Source organism: Tribolium castaneum, chromosome 2 (genome assembly GCF_031307605.1).
Source record: "Tribolium castaneum strain GA2 chromosome 2, icTriCast1.1, whole genome shotgun sequence".
Classification (NCBI taxonomy): domain Eukaryota; kingdom Metazoa; phylum Arthropoda; class Insecta; order Coleoptera; family Tenebrionidae; genus Tribolium; species Tribolium castaneum.
The window spans coordinates 449,373-469,606 of record NC_087395.1 but is presented as its reverse complement, the minus strand read 5'-3'; the positions used below and the strand labels follow the sequence as shown (position 1 = coordinate 469,606).

At 27.2% G+C, this 20,234-nt stretch overlaps 2 protein-coding genes across 2 annotated transcripts; both read left to right on the top strand.

Annotated features, from left to right (window-relative positions):
* Positions 1-2,542: 2,542 nt before the first annotated feature.
* On the top strand, positions 2,543-4,926 carry LOC107398583 (odorant receptor 63a). Its single transcript, XM_015983102.2, has 7 exons — positions 2,543-2,696; positions 2,966-3,177; positions 3,228-3,798; positions 3,850-3,949; positions 4,112-4,204; positions 4,258-4,413; positions 4,465-4,926. Exons 2-7 carry the CDS (start codon positions 2,985-2,987, stop codon positions 4,507-4,509), a joined length of 1,158 nt encoding a protein of 385 aa, XP_015838588.2. The 5' UTR covers positions 2,543-2,696; positions 2,966-2,984; the 3' UTR covers positions 4,510-4,926.
* A 4,672-nt stretch (positions 4,927-9,598) lies between these two features.
* LOC107398581 (uncharacterized) lies at positions 9,599-11,949 on the top strand. Its single transcript, XM_015983072.2, has 6 exons — positions 9,599-9,971; positions 10,070-10,640; positions 10,690-10,789; positions 10,831-10,923; positions 10,971-11,126; positions 11,178-11,949. Exons 1-6 carry the CDS (start codon positions 9,833-9,835, stop codon positions 11,220-11,222), a joined length of 1,104 nt encoding a protein of 367 aa, XP_015838558.2. The 5' UTR covers positions 9,599-9,832; the 3' UTR covers positions 11,223-11,949.
* The last annotated feature ends 8,285 nt before the right edge of the window (positions 11,950-20,234 follow it).

Genomic DNA, 20,234 nt, shown 5'->3' with positions numbered 1-20,234 from the left:
TATGCATAATCTAATTCTAAAATCGAATGTAAAAATTTTTAATCAAGGGCGTCCCAAACTGGAAGGTAGTTGGGTAAAAAATACCCTAACAATTTTAACTTTAATTTTTTTTAAATTTCGCACAAAATCGCAAATTCTATAGTTTTCTACACAAAAATGGCCTCTTGTATTGTTTCGATACAACTCATTGTTTTTGAGTAAAATCGATTTAAATTTTATGCTACAGGCCATAAACCTCACGAGAATTAGAAAAGATGACCAGAAGCAAATTAAAATCTAAGTCTTTTGGGGTTAGATATCATGAAATTGTAAAAAAATGTCGACATTTTGCCAGTTCTTGTAAGGGACGTCTTCAGGATAGGTTGACTTCAAAAGCCTCTGTTTATCCCTGATTTTCATTCTGTTTATGGTCTGTTAGACAACGTTTAAATTAATTTTACTCAAAAACAGTGAGTTGTATCGAAACAACACAAGAGACCATTTTTGTGTAAAAAACTATGGAATTTATGATTTAGTTGCTGAAAGTGTCAAAAAACTGAAGCCAAAATAGTTTGAGTAATTTTTACCCTACACCCTTCCAGTTTAGGACACCTCTGTTTAAAAATGTCTACATTTGGTCCTCAAATTCGCTTAGGCGTATAAAGATTATTATTTGTACCAATTTTGTAATTTTGAATAGTTTCTGAAATATTAAAAAAAACTAACTAAAAAAGCACTTTTTTCAGGAGGTGTGGCTCCCTTACGAAGTATTTTTCGATAAATGTTTATAGGAAATTTTTGTCTTATAATTGAATGTTCTATCATCTGTTTATTTGTAACAATAAAAACGGAACAGCCTGTATAATAAACTTCATCAGGCTTTTAACTCGTTCAATTTCTTAGAAGCGACATTGAAGGATAGAATTGACAATAACTAAAAAACAACAACACAAACACATAAAAAATAAATAAATGCTTGTACTTGGAATTGTAAAAGATGTAATTTAAATTTAAATATTAATTCCTGCCGCCCTATCGTCCATATTGATTATAAATAATTATCAATATATTTATAATTAAAGAAAAAGATAAAACTATAGTAAAAGGTTTTGCCACATTTTATTTGTACTACCTATTAATGTATAAATGCTTTAATGTTTTACAAAAAACGTTTGATAAAACGATATATTTAGTGAAATATTGTTATCAAACAACTTTCTGTGTCTGAAATCAGAAAAAAGAAACACAAAATATTTCCTCCTAATGTTAGGAAATTTCCAATAAATTAGAAAAAAAATATTTTAGATTAATAAGCAAAAACCAAAAAACTCTATAACTATTAAATGGAAAAAAAAGTTATTGCAGATCAACAAACACAGAACAATGATTAATTCATAGAATAATTAACCAACCAGAATGTAATACTTGAATGAATATAGAAAAAAAACATTTTTTAATTGCGATAACTAAGACTACAGTAACTTTAATTAAGACTAAAACGTCACAAAATTATTATTGAGTATAATTATTCTCGCATTGCAGGTCACATTTTAATAAATAATGAGATTGTAAGAAACAAACAGGTGTAAAATGCAAGCTTATATAATTATTCTAAAGTTTCTCGATGCTATCTTATTAATAATTAAATATTACCAATAACCAAATGTCCAAGTATAATATCTTTATTAGATGTTGACAAAAAATAACCACGCTTTAATTATTGGTTAATTAACTTTGATTATCTTTTTACACTATAAAAATTATAACAAAACGACACTCTTGTACATCAATTATCCACAAAATGTTTGTTACATAACTATAAAATGTTACCCAAATTTTATTAATAATTTATTAAGTATCAGAAAGACAGTAATTTGTTTTATTAACAGCACACGTTACCGACTTATTTCAAGTATTTATTTGTTTTTTGATCAAATCTACTTTTAAAGCAAAATTGTGAACGCATGAGTATTTCTTTGGCAGTAAAAAAGATTCAAAATAGCATTTTAATATTGTTGAAAATGTGTTATTTATTTGCTGAAACAACACAAAAGCCAAAAATTATTTTTGATAATACTGCAAAAGCAAATGTCATAAAAATGTTCATAAATTGCATTGATTAAAAAAAAAAGTTTTAACTTTGAATTACCAATCCCTATAAGAGTCCTATAAGAGTCCGAGATACGCCGTTCATTTAAAATTAGGCATTTTCCCGGCGCATCCACCATTTATTAACGTTACATTATTTCAGTCAGTTTCGCGTTTGGCTGTTCTTGTATAAAAGTTTTGCGTTTAAAAAACCTTGGAAACCATTGCAAAATTATATAATATACTCTCTTATTCTTTTAGAATAAATCAAAACCAAAAATAAACACAGACACAATCATATAACGTAGAAAATAAAATAATGTGTTAGATCATGTGCTAGATCTAGCACATACTTTTAAAAAAACATTTTTGGCTCAAAATTCAGAAATAATTTAGAATCTTTTTTAACTTAAAAATACATTAAAGTATTGATTTATGCACGTAGGAAAAAAGAAGATATAATTTTATGTAAGTAAGTGGCAGAACACTTGTTAAAGCAAGCGCAATGAGATACGAGTTGACCAATAAATATACACCAATGCATAAAACAACTGCATTTTCTGTAAAAGTATTATTTCCTTAAGAAGTATTCACCACACTTTACGCAAACAAAGCAAAGTTTTTATCAGGTGTGTACTTAACTTTACGGTATTTCTGTTGTTTGTTACTTTTTTATTCAACACTTGAGACACAAATAGTTTTTACAAAATAATAAACTGATAAAAAAATCGAAAAAAAATGCCTTCTTTTTGAAACAATTAGGTAGGAATATTTGCAGAGTGAATTTGGAGTGTTTTTACCAATAGTTAAAACTTCAAGTTTTGGTAGATAATAGAAATAAAATTATTTATAAAAAATGAATTCCAAAGCAACTTTTGCATTAATTGTTTTTTGTTAGACTTGGTAATTTATGAAAAATGGTGAAAAAAGAATCCGAAATAAAAATATCTCGGGTAACTCGAAAACTTCTTCAATACAGCTTACTATGGCCTACTGAAGGAGAGGAATTAAATCCAGGCAAATGGTTTTATTTCCGAATTTTTGCATTTTTGTCATTTACAAGTTTATGGTGTATTGCCATATGTATGCACTTTATATTTGTGATGAAAGGTAAGTGGTAAGTTCATCTTGGACCAAAAATATAAGTACAATATTAAAAGACAAACCTGACTGGGATCCAACTGAAGAAATCGCTATCATTATTGCCATTTATGGAACTTACTACATAGTATTGGCTTATGTGAAAAATCAAAGAAAAGCAGCTGGAATTCTTCGAGATCTATCAAACTTTGACAAGTTTGGTGTGCCTCCTGGTTTTGAAGAAGAAGAACAACGCTTAAGAGTCTACATTATCTGTGTTTTTATTTACGGATTTATCACAATAACGTTTTACAATTTTTATAAAATGTCGCAAAAAAAGTCGTGTGAACGATTTAATATCGAACACAATTTGCACGAAAATTGTGGCTTGTTGTCTCCGGTTTGGATTCCATTCAGAATTGATAAGTTTCCAAGATATGAATTGGTTTTCTTGTATTTGCTTACCTGCTGTCATCTACTCATGAAACTGCCTCTAATCGTGTCTTATAATGCCTTGGAGATGGTCCATCACATTATCTTAAGAATCAATCACTTAAAAATAATGATTACTGAATGCTTTGATGATCCTGATTACGAGATAAGTCGTCGGAAGTTAACACAGTGCATTTTATATCACACTGAAATATTGGAGTAAGTGTTTTGAATCGAAATTTTTGCCTTTCTAAAGGAGAAAATTTGCAGATTTGCAACAAGAGTCGATGACTGCTTTTCAAATTGTATGTTTGCACATCTTACACTAACTGGAACAATTTGCGCCTGTTTGGAAAAGCAAATAGTGGCTGTAAGTTTACTTACACAAAAATTGAAAGTAATACAGTAAAACCTCTCAACAACGGACATCGATTCATTGTCCGCTGTAGAGAGATGTCCGCTACAAAAATGTCCGTTGTGAAGAGGTGTCCGTTAGGAAAGATTCGTCACTAAAATTTCATCACTACTTTAGGGATTTAGCAGATTTGGCGCAATTCTACACTTTTTTGGCTGGATTTTAGCCTTATTTATTGCTTGTTTGGGAGGTCAACAATTTATTAATGCTGTGAGTATTTTTCGACCAAAATTGCATAATAAACCGATTAATATTATTTGCAGAGCGATACAATTCCGGAGGCTCTTTGGGCATCAAAATGGTATAATGCTGATTTACGGTTAAGAGGAGATTTATTACTGATGATGATGAGATCACAAAGAGATCTTCATATTACTGCTGGACCTTTTGGAGTTGTTTCATATGCTTTATTTGTTTCGGTTAGAAATGAGAAATATGTGTCCTTTCTTATAATTTTCTTAAAATTTTAGGTTCTAAAAGCGTCGTATTCCATCCTATGCGTTTTAACCTCGTAAAGGTTTTGGAAAACAAAAATTAGATACAACACGACTTTTAAGCTTTTAAACAATCTGCACAAAAATAACATCTCCTTCAAAAATACAGTATAAAGATCACTCAATCACTGCTTTTAATTTTATCATTCTAGTAATAGTCTAGTATATTCTAAAAGCCAGGTTATTAGCACATTTCTAGAAAAATTAGTAGTACGTTGTTAAAAGTTTTACTCAAAGACTTGATAAAAAAATAATTTTACTTGAAATTTACTTTAAACTAAAAAGTGCTCGAAACCAAAGTAAAAAAGAATAAATTTTAACAGAAACGAAATGAGTTCCAGAACACTCTCAATCTAGGTTTGCAACTTCAAATAAAAAAAAATGAAATATTTATGTTTTAACCCCTCCATTTGTGTTTTATCAAATAAGTTAATAAAACAAAAAATAAAACCACATTTTAAAGCTTGAGTGTTTTATTGTACCACTAGTAATAAAATTATATTTAGTTTTAAATCATTACATCAAAATTTTCAATTTTATAGTTGTTTTATATTACATCTAAAAAGTTTTTGTCCTTCAGGTTTCCAGTACTTCAGCTTTTTAGTTTCTTAATTTTTCCATAGTATTTTACATTATTCATTTTTCTAATCTTTCAGTTTTTCGTGGAATTATTTTTCTTATGGTAGCGCTCAGCTCCATTTGCGTGTGCGTCATCTGACATTTCTGTCACTACGTTTACATAGCAGGGGCATGGCGGTGACAAACTACCAAATATTTTTTGAGGTTACGAAGTGTTTAAATTATGAGTTGTTACAAAAAATACAGATTCACAAAACAAGAACTAATAAACGCAGAATCAAAAACCTAACGAAACGCAAATCACAAAACACAATAAACGAACAGAAAATACTTGCGATTAACACCGATAACACTTTCGACAACCATGCAACGACGTCTATAATTTACTGTCAATGTCAGTTTGACAAATTCGTGACACTTGACGGTGTTGTCGAAGTGCATATGTAAATTAATGTTCAAGGATGCCACCCTTAAATAGCCCTTAGCTGTTTAAATTTGCATTGTTTTTGATAATTTTTTATAGCTTTGTGTTGGTAATGAAAAAATGAAATTGATGACGCACACGCAAATCGAGCTGACCGCCACTATATCAATGTTCTTATAATTTGCAGTTTTATAGTTTTATAATTATTACTCTTTCAGTCGCTTTTAGATCTACAGAATTTTAATCTTACTTTTTTGGTTTTTTTTGCATTTTGTTTTTAAGTTTTTAGCTTTTCAGTCTTTTTTATTTTCTCAGTGTTTGAACTTTTAATTTTTAAAAACAATCTTTGTATTTTGTAATTTTTTGTATTTGCCTTGATTTGACAATAAAATATAATTTACGTAAAAGTTTAAAAATTACAGTATTCGACAATTGTTAACTTTGATGTTATCTTTTTTTTAATTTTAATTACTATTAGCTGTTTCAAAACTATAAAAACGCCAACGTCGCATTTTCTCTCAAAATTAGCTGTTATAAATTCTTTACGCACTTCAAAAAATAATACCTTGCAATTTATACTTTTAATAAAAGATCTAACTATTGATAACAATTTTTCAATTTTATCAACTTTTTTATAAAATAATTTGGTGAAATACGACTTTAGTGTTTTTATAGTTTTGAAACAGCTAATGTAATAATTTAATTGTAATTATTAAATTTTACAACAGTGTAGATTTTAATTAGTTGAGTAAAAGTCCTACTTTTCTAAGATTTTTAGTTTTTGGGTAATAAATTAGATAATCGTTTTTGTCAAAAAATCAAATTATTTAAAAAATTAACCGACTATTTTATTCGCATCGAAGACAAAATCCCGTTTTGTGAAAACGCCCGGCCCTTAAACCGGTTCAGTGATGTCTCATTTGTCCCAGATACCCAGAAATGAGTAATTAACCAATAAAAATACAAAAAATTGCAACATGATTGAAGTGTTTGTCACTGAAAATCAGAAAATTATTGCACTCCCAACTGTAAAACAAACCAATCATAAGGCGTTCAAAACTGGACAAAAAATTGCTTAATAATTTTGTAAATGTCGGTCAAATCATCAAGAATTTTGCCTTTTTTAAAAAAAATTTCAAGTTTTCTATTACACTTGGGTTCAAAAATCGTAGATAAATTGTGGATCGAATTGTTTTTAATAAATATAATTCATAATAAATTAGGTCAAAAATGTGTACATCTTTTCAGTTATTAACTTAAGTTGTGTTTTTATTTAGACAATTTATTGATCTTTGAGAAGCAAAATCACACAATTTGGTGTTCCATTTAACTTTTTCAAGTTAGTCAACTGTTAACAAACTTCTTATTTTTTTACGCTCTCAGGCTTCCACTCTTTCAAACTCATAATTTTCTAGAGTTGCAATCATAGAGTTTTTAAGTTTATTTTCAATATTTCAGCTTTTTTAATTTGTATATTAATTCCATATGGCTTATTCATTTCCTAAATTTCTCAGTTTTTTATGGTTTGACTGTCTTATAATTTCAGTTTTTTAATGTATTATGTTTTTACTTTGCAGTTTTATAGTTTTAAATTTATCATTTTTCTAGTCACGTCTATAGAGTTTTAGTCTTACCGTTTTTGTGATACATTGTGTTTTAAAAACCCTAAATATTTCGTAAACGGCAGAATTTAGGTATATAGAAACAAGGAGGTTAGATGAAAAGAAGAAAATTCATTCCAAACTAAAATAGAAAAAAACAGTACATATGTTATACCAGATCCGGTACATATGATAAAATTAATTAGAAACACCTTTAGCGAAAAAAATTATAAATGGTAAAGAACAAGTAATTGACTTTAAATATATTGAATTCTTAAACGAATTACAGAAAAATGAAAGTATTTATTTGTGTAATAAACTAAGAAGACGGCATATTCAATTCTTTAAATAAAAAATGAAAGTCAAATTAGCCACTCAATTACTAAGCAGGTCAGTAGCTGAAGCACTTATTTTTTGTTAAGATACACAAAAACTAAAAAAAATAAAAATTGCGATGCTACAGTTGAAATTATTTTGTTTGTTAACAATGCCTTTAAGGTTTTAAATTCAAAAAACTTTAATTCATATGATTTCAAAAAACCAATAAACAAAACTAAATTTTCGAATATAATTACATTTAATTTCTATAATATTATAGAATATTTTAAGAGATTAAAAATTGACAACAAATTTTTACTGAAATCAAAAAGAAAAACTGGCTTTTTAGCTTTCATAATAGGTTTAGATTCAGTAATTATTATATACAAAACTTTTTCAAATTTAAAATTTTTGCCTGTATACAAATAAAGCCAAGATCACTTGGAAATGTTTTTTAGCTGTGTACGAGGATAGGTGGATGCAACGATAATTCAACCTATAGACAATTTAAAACGGCGTATAAAAAGTTGTAAGTTCACGCTGAAGTGAGAGGGATGGGGGTTTAGGAAATTGTATTTCCTTCGAACAAATATCAATATTAAACTCCTCATCAACTAAAAAAACTTCTCTTGAAATAATTAATTGTGACAGTTTAGTTTACGACAATAATTCTTTTTATTTAGAAAATGAAAATGAGTTAGAAAGTAACTTTGTAACAATATAATTATTTTATAAAACAAATTAACTTTTCTAATTTTGTCAATGAAATCATAATGATTACATAGCGAGTTTTGTGGCTTTCAAATTAGAAAAAAGTTTAAAATATGAAGACTGCATTTCTGCGCTTTTTGAAGTAAGAGAAAATTTAGTAGAAAGTTTTTTGGATTTAAAAAACAGAAAGGAATGAAGTTACCCCTGTGATGAGGTAATTAAAATATGTAAAAAAAGTGAATCAGTTTATAGGTCTTACCAAAAAATAATCAATTTAATGTTAACAAAGGAAAAATAATTATTGAAGTATTAGAATGTTTTATAGAAAAAAATTGTTTAAATTAAGATGTGACACACATACTTTTTTCTAATTAAAGCCATAATTGATTCATTCCTTAATATACGTATAAAACATACTTGTAGAACCTTATGTATAAGCGATGTATATGTTAAGAATAATTATAAAAAATTGTGCATTTTAAGAGTCAATATTATTTCAACCCCTTCCTTACATATTCTAGTGGGTACGCCACTGGTTGCCTAAACTAAGTCATGCGCAGAACTGTTGGGGTACCAACAGTGGCGTGCTTTTCATTTATTTGAATTGATGCTCCGCCCTCTCCATATAACGTCCTTGTTTAAAAAGCTTATAGAACTACCTTAAAATAGCTCTAGTAATCCAAAAACGCATTAAAAAATATACTTTTCCATTCAAAAAAAAAGTTCATAGCAACTTCCGATATAACCGAAGGGGTTATGTTTGTATACAAATTTTCGGATGACTATCATTATTAGAACTCCAAATACTTCTAATGTGGGGTATAGACGGAGCACCCTGTATAACTCCAAATCAAAAACCAATATCACCTTTATCACCATTTAAACTTTAATTTCAACTTTGAAAGCGTTGTTAAAATTTACTGTGACTTAAACAGTAATAACTAATTATGCTTTATCAAAAGTGATAAAGTGTAATATGTAAGACGCAATTTTTGCATTTTTTAATTATTTTCTGTAATTTATTCTAGAACGAGTCGCCAGAAGCCGCAGTAATTATATCTCAACACATTATTTAAAAATGTACACTAGTTAATTTGAAAAAAGTAAGTAATTGATAAACTGTACAGCGCTTTTTAAAAAGCAGGGAGTTAATTTTTAAATGTCTAAATCACAAAAGAAGTATGTTATGAATAAAATGCATTAATAACGTCAATAATTTTTTTGTCTAAGACAAAACCACTATTCGTATTAATATTAAAAAACGGTCAACGAGAATAAAAATTACATATTTTTTACTTTTTGTGATTTTTGCATGTGCACATTAATTAAGTTATAAATAAATAAATAAGAAACAGGCAAAAATTTAACCATTTACGTGAGCAAACAATAGATTAACAAAACATATCTAAGTAAAATCGTGTACGTCAACAGTAATTTCCAAAAGGTGAGCACAAATAACAATGCAAGTTTCCAAAGATATTCAAATAATAGTTCATGGCCATTATTTTAGGCTGATAAATAATACAAACTTTCAATGACTGAGTTTTATTACAGAACACAACTTCTTAACCAAAAACATCCCACTCACATAATCATAGTTTGAAAATTGTATGTTACATTGTACAGATAAAGTTCTTAGAAATCGCTCATGCGCTCATAATAATCAATTACCTTTAAAAGAATCTTCTAGTTGAGTAAAACACATCATACAATGAACAATCAAAAAATCCAAATTTCTAACATGACCCGAAAAGTTTTAAGATACAGTCTTCTATGGCCTAAGACAAACGAAGAATTAAATCCAGGAATTGAATACCAATTCTCTGTCCTTGGATTTTTTCTAGTAACTGGTGTGTTAGTTTTATGTATAACAATTCGTTTTTTTATAACAATTAAAGGCATATTTACTACTTGAAGTAGGTAAGCAATCTAAAGTCAAAATTTGCAGCTGTTCATGAAGTGGATGCGGAAGTTCTTGCGATTCTCATTGCTAGTTATGGCTCCTATTACATGATATGTGCTCATTTGAAAAATCAACATAAAGTGGCACTCTTGATGCGAGACCTCTCAGTTTTCAACAATTTTGGAAAACCTCCAAATTTTGATAAACGTAACAACCAACTGAATTTTGTAGCAAAACTTTTGGCCTTGTATTCATTTCTTGCCACAATTTTCTACAACGGTGAACAACTTATAAACAAGACGGAATGTAAGAGAATTAACAAGGAGAAAGGATTAAGTGATCATTATTGTGGTTTACTTGCCCCATGTTGGTTACCATTTGAGATTGATTATTTCCCAGTGTTTCATTTGATTTTAATTTATGCTTTTACCAGTGGTTATCTATTAATTAAGATGGCAATACACATTTCTTACAACGCTTTTGAAATTGTAAGCAACATTGTGTTGAGAATTGAACACTTAAAAGCCATGATTTTGGAAACTTTCGAAAATCGAAACAAACAAGTTTGCCACAAAAAATTCCTACAATGTATATTGTATCACATCGAAATTTTGGAGTTAGTTATAATTTTAAAAGTATCAAATTTAATTAAATCAATGATTTAGTTTTGCAGCAAGACTTGATGACAGTTTTTTTAATTCAATGTTTGGTCACTTGGCTTTGACTGGAGGTATTTGCGCTTGTTTGGAGAAACAAATTGTTTCGGTACGTTTTTTACAAAGTTACAACCAATCTACGATTTTTAGGGAGTTAATGTTGTTGCAGGCACTTTGCATTTTATTGGCTGGATTCTTGCCTTATTTATCGGTTGTGTTGCTGGACAGTATCTTATTAATGCAGTAAGTTTGTAAGTGTAGTTACATTTATGATTTCATTTTTTTCTCAGAGCGAAATTTTACCAAGTGCTATTTGGACCGCAAAATGGTATGATGCAGACTTGGAGTTGAAAAAAAAAGTGCTTTTTATGCTTGCAAGATCGCAAAAATCGCTTTTTATCAGAGCTGGACCTTTTGGAATTCTTTGTTATCCACTTTTTGTTACGGTAATAACTATCGTAAATCGTAAATTTTTATGACAACTTGGATTGTTTCAGGTTTTAAAAACTTCATACTCTATTTTATGTATGCTAACGTCTTAAAATTAATTCGTAATTAGCACTTTTAAACTCTATAATATAATGCTAATTAAGTTTTTACTAAAACGACCAATTTTGTTTAACAAGCCTAATGTTTGCCAAAACGAGTGAGCGCAGCGAATAAGTTTTGCAAATTGTGCAAGTTAAACAACATCAAGCTTTTTATTCGTACAATTTTTTTTCTAATTCTGAGATTTTATATTTATTTTTAAGTAAAAAAATCAATTGGAGTTTCGACCGACAACGAATTTGCTTCTTACAAAAATCGCTTTTTAAAAGAGCTACTATTTGTTACAGCACAAAGTAGTTAAAATCTAAATTTTTACGACAAATTGGTTTAAAAAATTTCTTTTAAAAAGGTACTGTAATGTTAATATAATTTCATCAACTGTATATTAATAGTTGTTTGCGTAATCAGTTATATAAAGACTGGTTTTGTTTAACGAGCATCATGTTTGTCAAAACGAATGAGCGCAGAAAATAATTTTTGCAAGTTATGCGAGTTAAACAAAATCAGGCTATTCATACGTACAAAATTTTTACTAATCCCGATGTAAATTGAAAATTAATTCTAGCGAATTTCGTTTTTCTTCTAAAGAGAAAAAAAACCAGTTAGTTTGGACCGTTAATAAATGTGGTTGTTATACATATAAGATCGCAAAAGATTGCTTTTATAAAAGCTGGACCTTTCAAAATTCTTGGTCAATCAATTTTTGTTATGGTATTAACTAGATAAAAAAATTTATAACAAATTATTGGTATTTTTTTATACTTTATACTCTATTATTGTATGTACTATTTTTGCAATGTATTCAAATAGCAATTAGCACATTAAAAAATATAATGTAAAAATTATGTTCTTAAATTTTCAACTTTTTACTTTATAGTTCTATTTTTTAGGGTTCTTAATTTTTATGCAACATGTTTTTAAAAAGTGCGTGTTATAGTTAAAAATTAAGTTATTTCGAAAAAATTAGACATAAGAAAATTGTCCAATAAAAATTTAAAAACTTAGTATTAAATGCTACACATTTAAAAACGCATAAAAAGAGAGAGTTTTATTAAAAAAATTGACTGTAATAATAAACAACAAAAGAATACAGAAAATGTAGCATTAAATTTTTAATAGTAAAATAATAAAATTATTATCAAAAACTATACATGGTGATTCTGCTAAAAGTTTTTTTACCGTATTTTAACAAATACAAATCACACAAAAATTTGCATATGTGTATCCTTTTATTAATACTTTATTTTTTTCTCTATCCATGTGATTTTTTAGAGTTTTTCCATTTTAAAATTATTTATGAAGTAAACAATCTTGGTCATATTTTTAAAACAAACGATGTTTAATCGATATTACAAGTATGAGCAACGAATAAATAAAAAAATGCCGATGCCCAAAATTACGTTTATTTAAAATTTTAGTCATTATTTAATTAAAAATTTTGTTAAACTAGCGACAATTTTTTCCACGAAACATTTAAGAACTTTACTGTAAAAAATATAAAAAGAATATATGCATACGTAGAAAAAAATATGAAGTACTCATTTTAACAGCAAACGCTAAATTTTGTGTTTTTGAAATAAAGTAATAAAAAAAATGTTTACAAAAAAATACGCACTCTCCTGACAAAAGTGTTAAGATACAGACATATATACAATTATTTTTTTATAATGTGCGCAAAGCCATATATCCTTTATTCAGCCGTTTTGGAGACCAAACTATTATATTTACAACGACCGCCTTTGTTTAACAAACATAAAGTTTGCAAAACAAGTGAGCGCAGCGAATAAGTTTTGCTAGTTATGCGACTAAAGCAATAATAAGCTTCTAACATGATTGTAAAAAAATTTCGGCGTAAATTGAAAATTTGTTCTTGTAATTTTATTCTTTTTAAGGGTAAAGAAATCAGTTATAGCCTCGACCGTTAATAAATGTGATTTACTGCTTTTTATGTTTCCAAGATAGCAAAAATGACGTTTTATAAAAGCTGGACTTTTTTGTTACGGTATTATAACTAATTCAAACTTAAATTTTTATAACAAATTGTATTGTTTTAGGTTTTAAAAACTTTATTTAAAAGATGTTGTAATGTAGATATAATTTCCTAAACTAATTATATTAATATATAGTATATTAATAGCTAGCGGTTTATACAATCAGTTGTAAAAAAATTATTTTGTTAAACGAGCATAATGTTTGCCAAAACGAGTGTGCGCAGCGAGCAAAGTTTGCATATTAAATCTCCAAACATATTCATTTTAAAAAAATTACTTATCCGAAAATATATTGTATAGTTTAGATGAGTTTTTCTTATAATTTGCACGTGCTTGTTCCAAATGTCTGTTTTAAATACCTGTTTTTGTTTTACATTATTTGTACTTATGTCCCTCGAAATAATTTTTCTTACATACACATAATTTTTTGACTTATCTAGTGTAACTAAGTTTACATTTGTAATAGTCATTCTTACACTAAATAAATAAATATTATTATTACTTTTAGATAGTATTATTGATATTATTATTGCGCGAGTTAAACGATAATAGGCTTTTCGATACGTTATACATACAACTTTTTTCTAATTCTGTCGTAAATAAAAAATTTATTTCCGCAATTTTACTTAAAAAAACAGGAAAATAATTTGCTGTGACCGTAACGAGTTACGTTACTAGTGACTTAATAAATAACAGTACATTACGCAAAATTAGACGTAAAATCAAACATTTAGTAACAAGATATAAAAAAATGATAATATTTATATTTGTATATTAGAACAGCATTTCTAATACATTTATAGCCCTATCTGATTTTCAAAACTAAGAAATATTTTAATCAAAAAATAAAAAAATACGTTAATCGAAATATTAAATTCAACAATTATTTTCAGAAATCATTTACTTTCTTATATTTTGCTAATATAAGTACAAAAAAATCCAAATCTAAAAACGAATTTACAATATTTTTTCTAACTAATCGATAAATACAAAACAATGAGTGTTTTGCAGCGGAACTCTTCTTTAGAACCAAAATTATATGTGATATTTTACATAAAAATTACCTAGAAATAGGTCATGCGTATATATATAATAATAACTTACTGTTAAAGAATCTTCTTTAGTCAGAAAGAAAGTTAGAAAGAGCTAACTTACTTTAGAAAAAAAAATTCAACAAGAACATGAACGAAAATGTAAAAATAAAAATTTCTTCGATAAACCGAAAAGTTTTATAGTATAGTCTTTTATGGCCTGATGAAAAAATCGAATTAAATCCGGGATTAAAATACAAAATCTCTGTTCTTGGATTTTTTCTAATAACTGGTTTGTTGGTTTTATCAGTCACTATCCATTTTTGTATTACAATTAAAGGCATATTTTTTTTTAAGTTAACTAGACAATTTTTAGTAAAAATTTATTGCAGCTGGGTACAGTATGGATGTGGAAGAATTTTATTGCTGGTTACGATTCCTATTACACCATAAGCGCCTATTTAAATAAACCAACACAAAAAGGCAATTCTGATGCGAGAGATCTTATAGTTTTTAAAAATTTTGAAAAACCGCCAAATTTTGAAAAACAAAACAACCAATTAAATTTTGTAGCCAAAATTTTGGTCTTGTATTCACTTCTTGCCACAGTATTTTACAATGGTGAACAAGTAATCAAGAAAAAAGAATGTAAGAAAATAAATAGTGAAAGGATTAAGTGACCATTATTGCAGATTACTTGCACCATGTTGGTTACCATTTGAGATTGATTTTCCTGTGTTTCAACTAGTTTTAATTTATGTTTCTATAAGTGGTTACTTTTTAGTTAAAATAGCCATGCACGTTTCTTACAACGCTTTCGAAATTGTGAGTCATTATGTTTTGAGAACTGAACATTTAAAAAGCATGATTTTGGAAACTTTTAATGAAAATCAACGAGATATTTGCCACCAAAAATTTTTACGTTGCGTCTTATACCACATCGAAATTTTGGAGTAAGTTTAAACAAATTGTTCAAATATTTTTATTAAAATAACTAACTTAGTTTTGCGGCAAGACTTGATAAAAGTTTTTTTTATACAATGTTTGGACACTACTTTAATTGGAGGAATGTGTGGCTGATTGGAAACACAAATAATTTTGGTAAGGAAATAATTATTTATAATTTTCTGATTTTTAGGGAGTTAATGTAGTAGCACGCACTTTGCATTTTATTGGCTGGATTCTTGCTTTATTTATGGGTTGCGTTGGGGACAATATCTTATCAATGCAGTTCATTTGATAAGTTTGAGTTAACACTTTTAAAAATTATTTTTCTAGAGTAAAATTTTACCAAGTGTTATCTGGGTCTTAAAATAGTACCAGGCTGACTTGAAATTAAAGAAGCAAGTATTTTTATGCCTGCAAGATCGCAAAAATCGCTTTTTATTCGAGCTGGTCCTTTTGGAATTCTTTGTTATTCTCTTTTTCTCACAATACATAATACATAAGTTTTTATGATAAATTTTTCTTTAAAAATGTTGTAGGTTTTAAAAACTTCCTACTCCATTCTCGGTGTGCTGACATCATAGAATAATGCTTTAGAAAAAGTTTTCCAAGGGCAAATGACAACTAACACCTTTTAAAAGTGTCTAGTGTATTAATGAAACAATTAATATTCGTACTAGAACTAGAACAGTAATACTTAAATGTGTTGCACATAAATAGACCCAATTATTTCACTTAGGTAAATCAACACTTAGTTGTATCTATTTGAAGGAATATTGAAATAAAAAAACTCGTCACATCAAGTAAATTAGGCGATTACATATTAATCAAATTTTATCTTCTATGAGTTTTTTAAGTTTTAAGATAAGTATGGTGTTCTATATAGAACATCCATATTAAGTAAGTCTTTAATTTAAAAAAAGGATTTTGATTTAATTTTTAAATTGTCGTACATCGCAAAACTTAAAAAAAATCATTCAATTATAATAAAAAAAATAGCCCCCAAATTAAAAATTTATTTGTAAGAGTTGAAACTAACAAAGGGCATCACATTTGTTCAAAAACTTAAAAAAATTCTGCTCAGATAATATAAAAATTAAACCAAATAAACAAAAATATATTATATATAAAAATTAATATAAAATTAAAAATTGTTGGGTACAAATTTCACAACACATCACATTTATCCCAAAATTAAAAAAAATCAGTTCATATAAATTAATTTCTAAATTAAAGCAAAGACCACCCCTTAAAATTACAAATTTATCAGAAAGAGATGAAATTTAAAACAGACCATCACATTATTCCTGACACTTAAAAAAATATTCATATAAAATAATTGTAAATATTAATTAAAATCCATTCCTTACATTGTAAAATTTATTTAATGGAGATGAAATTAAGAACAGAGCTAGAACTTAGCCAAAAATTAATTATGCAGAAACCTTTTCAAAAATTCTTAGAGATATAAAAGGTAAGCTATTGAATGAAACTTGTTGGTATATCAAAATATTTAAATGAGTTTGGAAAAAAATAATTCCCAAAAAATTCAAATGAGTTTCAGTAATAAAAAAAATTCTAATCATAAAATACTACTTTCTTGTTTTACCTTTTTTTAATTTCATATTATTTTAATATACTTTCTTTCAATTAAATTAAAAATGATACATTGTTTCAGAATAATGATTTTAACATTTACTGCAGACCAAAAATCCAAAAATTATCGGTTTACAAATTTTTTTAATATTAATTTGCGAATAAATAAGCATACAAATTTAGTTACAAATTCGAAGTAGTTTTAAGCAGTAATTCATATTTTAGAAAACAAAAATATAAATTTTTTATTGACCACAAATTTAGTACCAAAAATGAAAATACGAAGAAACTGGAAAAGCATTTCAACGAAACTAGTAAGAAAGTAGTCATAGTTTCCTTTTGTTTTCGAAGTCAGTACATTGCATTGTATTTATTTGCAAACTAGATTCCTTCAGAATAATAACTAGAAAGCAATCACAAATTTGAACTGGTTTAAGACAATGATTAATATCTTAGAAAAAAAATTATTTTTTACAGTTCACCAAAAATAAAAATATGAAAACATCTTGCAACTAGAGAAGCACTTTTACGAAACTAGTACGAAAGGCTTCATAGTTAACTCATAATATTTATATTTTAATATTTCCTTATTAACAGGCCATTTTATTTTATAATTATAACGCATTTGTTTTACCTAACAAAATTATTTTAGATACAAAATCAGAACACTTTATTACAATAATAGTTTAGTGCAGAGCGAAAAAAAAAGAAGTAACAAAATTGTAATAATTTTACATTTTTTATTTGCAAATTTTTTTATAATCGAGACATTTAAAAAAAATATATAATAAAAAATTAACATTATTTTACAAAATCGGTAGACTCTATCACAATAAAGGTTAGAGCATTTAGTGCAGATCAGAAATAAAGAAGTAAAAAAATGAGAAAGAAACTTGTCATAATTAATTAAAAAAATTTAAAACGCATAAAAAAATTCGACTTAACATTTGTTTACGAAATCAGTACACTGTTTCACGATAATGAATAACACATTACATAATGAAAGTGTTTATTCCAGTAAATAATTATTTATTAAACCCACCCTAGTCATATTAATTATTATTTTAAATGTGTATTGATGCATTAATTCTAAAACTTAATTATTTATGTAGTTTTCTCTTGCTCAACTGTATTTATTCATCAACGTAAACGTGATTTCAATATTTTGTGCGGCAATAAGCAGGCATCAGTACTGAAATATTTTTTTCATAAAATAAAAAATAATGGTTGTGAAAGAGTCTGAAATAAAAGTATCCCGAGTAACTAGAAAGATTCTTCAGTACAGTTTAATATGGCCAAAGGAAGGAGATGAAATAAATCCAGGAAAGTGGTATTACATTAGAATATTCACATTTTTGTCGTTTACAAGTTTATGGTGCATAGCCATTTGTATGCATTTTATAATTGTTTTAAAAGGTAATTGCAGAATTAAATTAAAAGTATAATTTATCTACGGCACATTTGTAGATAAAATTGATTGGGATGTTACTGAAGAAATCGCCATAATCATTGCAATTTACGGCACTTATTACATGGTCCTAGCTTACGTAAAAAACCAAAAGAAAGCAGCTAGAATTCTTCGTGATTTATCAAACTTTGAAAGGTTTGGTGTTCCTCCTGGTTTCGAGGAAGAAGAAAAACGGTTAAAAGTTTACATTATTGGCATTTTTATTTACGCATTTTTAACAATAACCTTTTACAATTTCTTTAAACTGTCTCAAAAAGGTGCATGTGAACGGTTTAACGAAGAACACCACTTGGATGAAAACTGTGGTTTGTTATCTCCAGTATGGATACCGTTCAAAGTTGATCGTTTTCCACAATTTGAACTGGTCTTTTTGTATTTGTTTACGTGCTGTCATTTACTTATGAAACTACCATTGGTGGTGTCTTACAATGCCCTTGAGATGGTTCATCATATAATTTTAAGGATAAATCATTTGAAAATAATGATCACTGAATGTTTTGATGAGCCCGAGTATGAAATATCACGAAGGAAATTAACACAATGTATTTTATATCACATTGAAATTTTAGAGTAATAAGTATTTGAACTTAAATTTTGTTTAGATAACAACTAAAATTTTCAGATTTGCAACAAGAGTTGATGACTGCTTTTCAAACTGTATGTTTGCACATCTTACACTGACTGGAGCTATTTGTGCCTGTTTGGAAAAACAAATAGTCGCGGTATGATTTTGTAATGAAATAAGAGATATTTAACGGTTTACTAAATTTTTTGTCTGTTCTTATTTTTTTACTATCGCGTGCAATGTTTGTGTTTTTTTTTAAATTTTAAGCAGGATTTTAATCTTGCTTAAAAGGTGATATCATTTTTAGTACATCTTTTGCAATTATTTTAGGAATTGAATTTACAAATTAATCGAATTACGTCAAAAATAAGAATATTTCATGTTGCAAGATTTTAACAAAACTGTCCATAAAATCACTAAGTTTGGTCAAATATAACACATTCTTTCCTTTTCCAAAACTTCGATTCCAAAAATCACTGAATTAAGTTGTATCATCAGCTAAAAATCCTAATTTCTAGAATTAGATCAATAATTAGATTTTCAAAAATTTTCTTTAAAATAATTTCCGAAAACCTACCATGATATGTATGTGACTTTTTTTAACATGGAAGCAGACTTAAGCTAAAAATTCTTAACTTGCGTTTATTTATAGCCATTTTTTATTTTTTCGAACAGTTTAACAAATTTTAGCTTTCAACGTCTTGAACTTTCTATGTAAAATCAGTTATAAACTCACCAAATGTAGTAAAAGTTAGTCTCATTGTATTTTTTGGAATGGTTAAGCCGTGAGCTAAAAACTCTATTTTAATTGGTTTTAAAGTAGCATTATTTTTGTCTTTCGAGTACTTTAGCACATTTTTCAGTAAAAATACAAAGTTATTTCATAAAAAATAATAATACGAAACATCATTAATTATACCGAAAAAAGAATCACATGTGCATTTGTACAATTATTTCAAAAGTTCAAAATTAATTTAATTACGTCCAAAAGTGTTTCATTTTTGCCTTTTTCAAGCGTTTAAGTATGTTTTTGATTGCAAGATTTTGCTAAAATAAGTCATAAAATCACAATGTTTTTTTTGTTTCTAAAAAAATATTATTCAAAAATTAATTCACAAAATTAATTCAAAAATAGTATTGATGGTTTCCTTTTCGAGCGATTTTATCACACTTTTTAGCTAAAATCTCAGTCGTTTAGCAAGATCTCATTTTAAACAGAGATATACTTCAAGACATATCATTTAAAAAATCACCCAAAAACTTGCCGTATTAAATAAAACAAAATTTTATTTTTGGGTTCGTTAACGTTGAAGCAAGTTTTTGAGCTTAAAATCTCAATGAACGTTTTTTTAAGCGTTTTTTTCGCGTTTAACCAACATTTTAACAAACTTAACAACATTTCATGTAAG

What these genes read in the sequence shown, in the direction of transcription:
- LOC107398583 (XM_015983102.2), top strand. Translation starts at nt 2,985, where the DNA reads ATGGTGAAAAAAGAATCCGAAATAAAAATATCTCGGGTAACTCGAAAA. An exon ending in TATCACACTGAAATATTGGA is followed by an intron (nt 3,799 to 3,849) that starts GTAAGTGTTTTG and finishes GAAAATTTGCAG; the next exon opens with ATTTGCAACAAGAGTCGATG. An exon ending in TGGAAAAGCAAATAGTGGCT is followed by an intron (nt 3,950 to 4,111) that starts GTAAGTTTACTT and finishes TCACTACTTTAG; the next exon opens with GGATTTAGCAGATTTGGCGC.
- LOC107398581 (XM_015983072.2), top strand. Translation starts at nt 9,833, where the DNA reads ATGAACAATCAAAAAATCCAAATTTCTAACATGACCCGAAAAGTTTTA. An exon ending in TGGAGAAACAAATTGTTTCG is followed by an intron (nt 10,790 to 10,830) that starts GTACGTTTTTTA and finishes TACGATTTTTAG; the next exon opens with GGAGTTAATGTTGTTGCAGG. An exon ending in GTTATCCACTTTTTGTTACG is followed by an intron (nt 11,127 to 11,177) that starts GTAATAACTATC and finishes GGATTGTTTCAG; the next exon opens with GTTTTAAAAACTTCATACTC.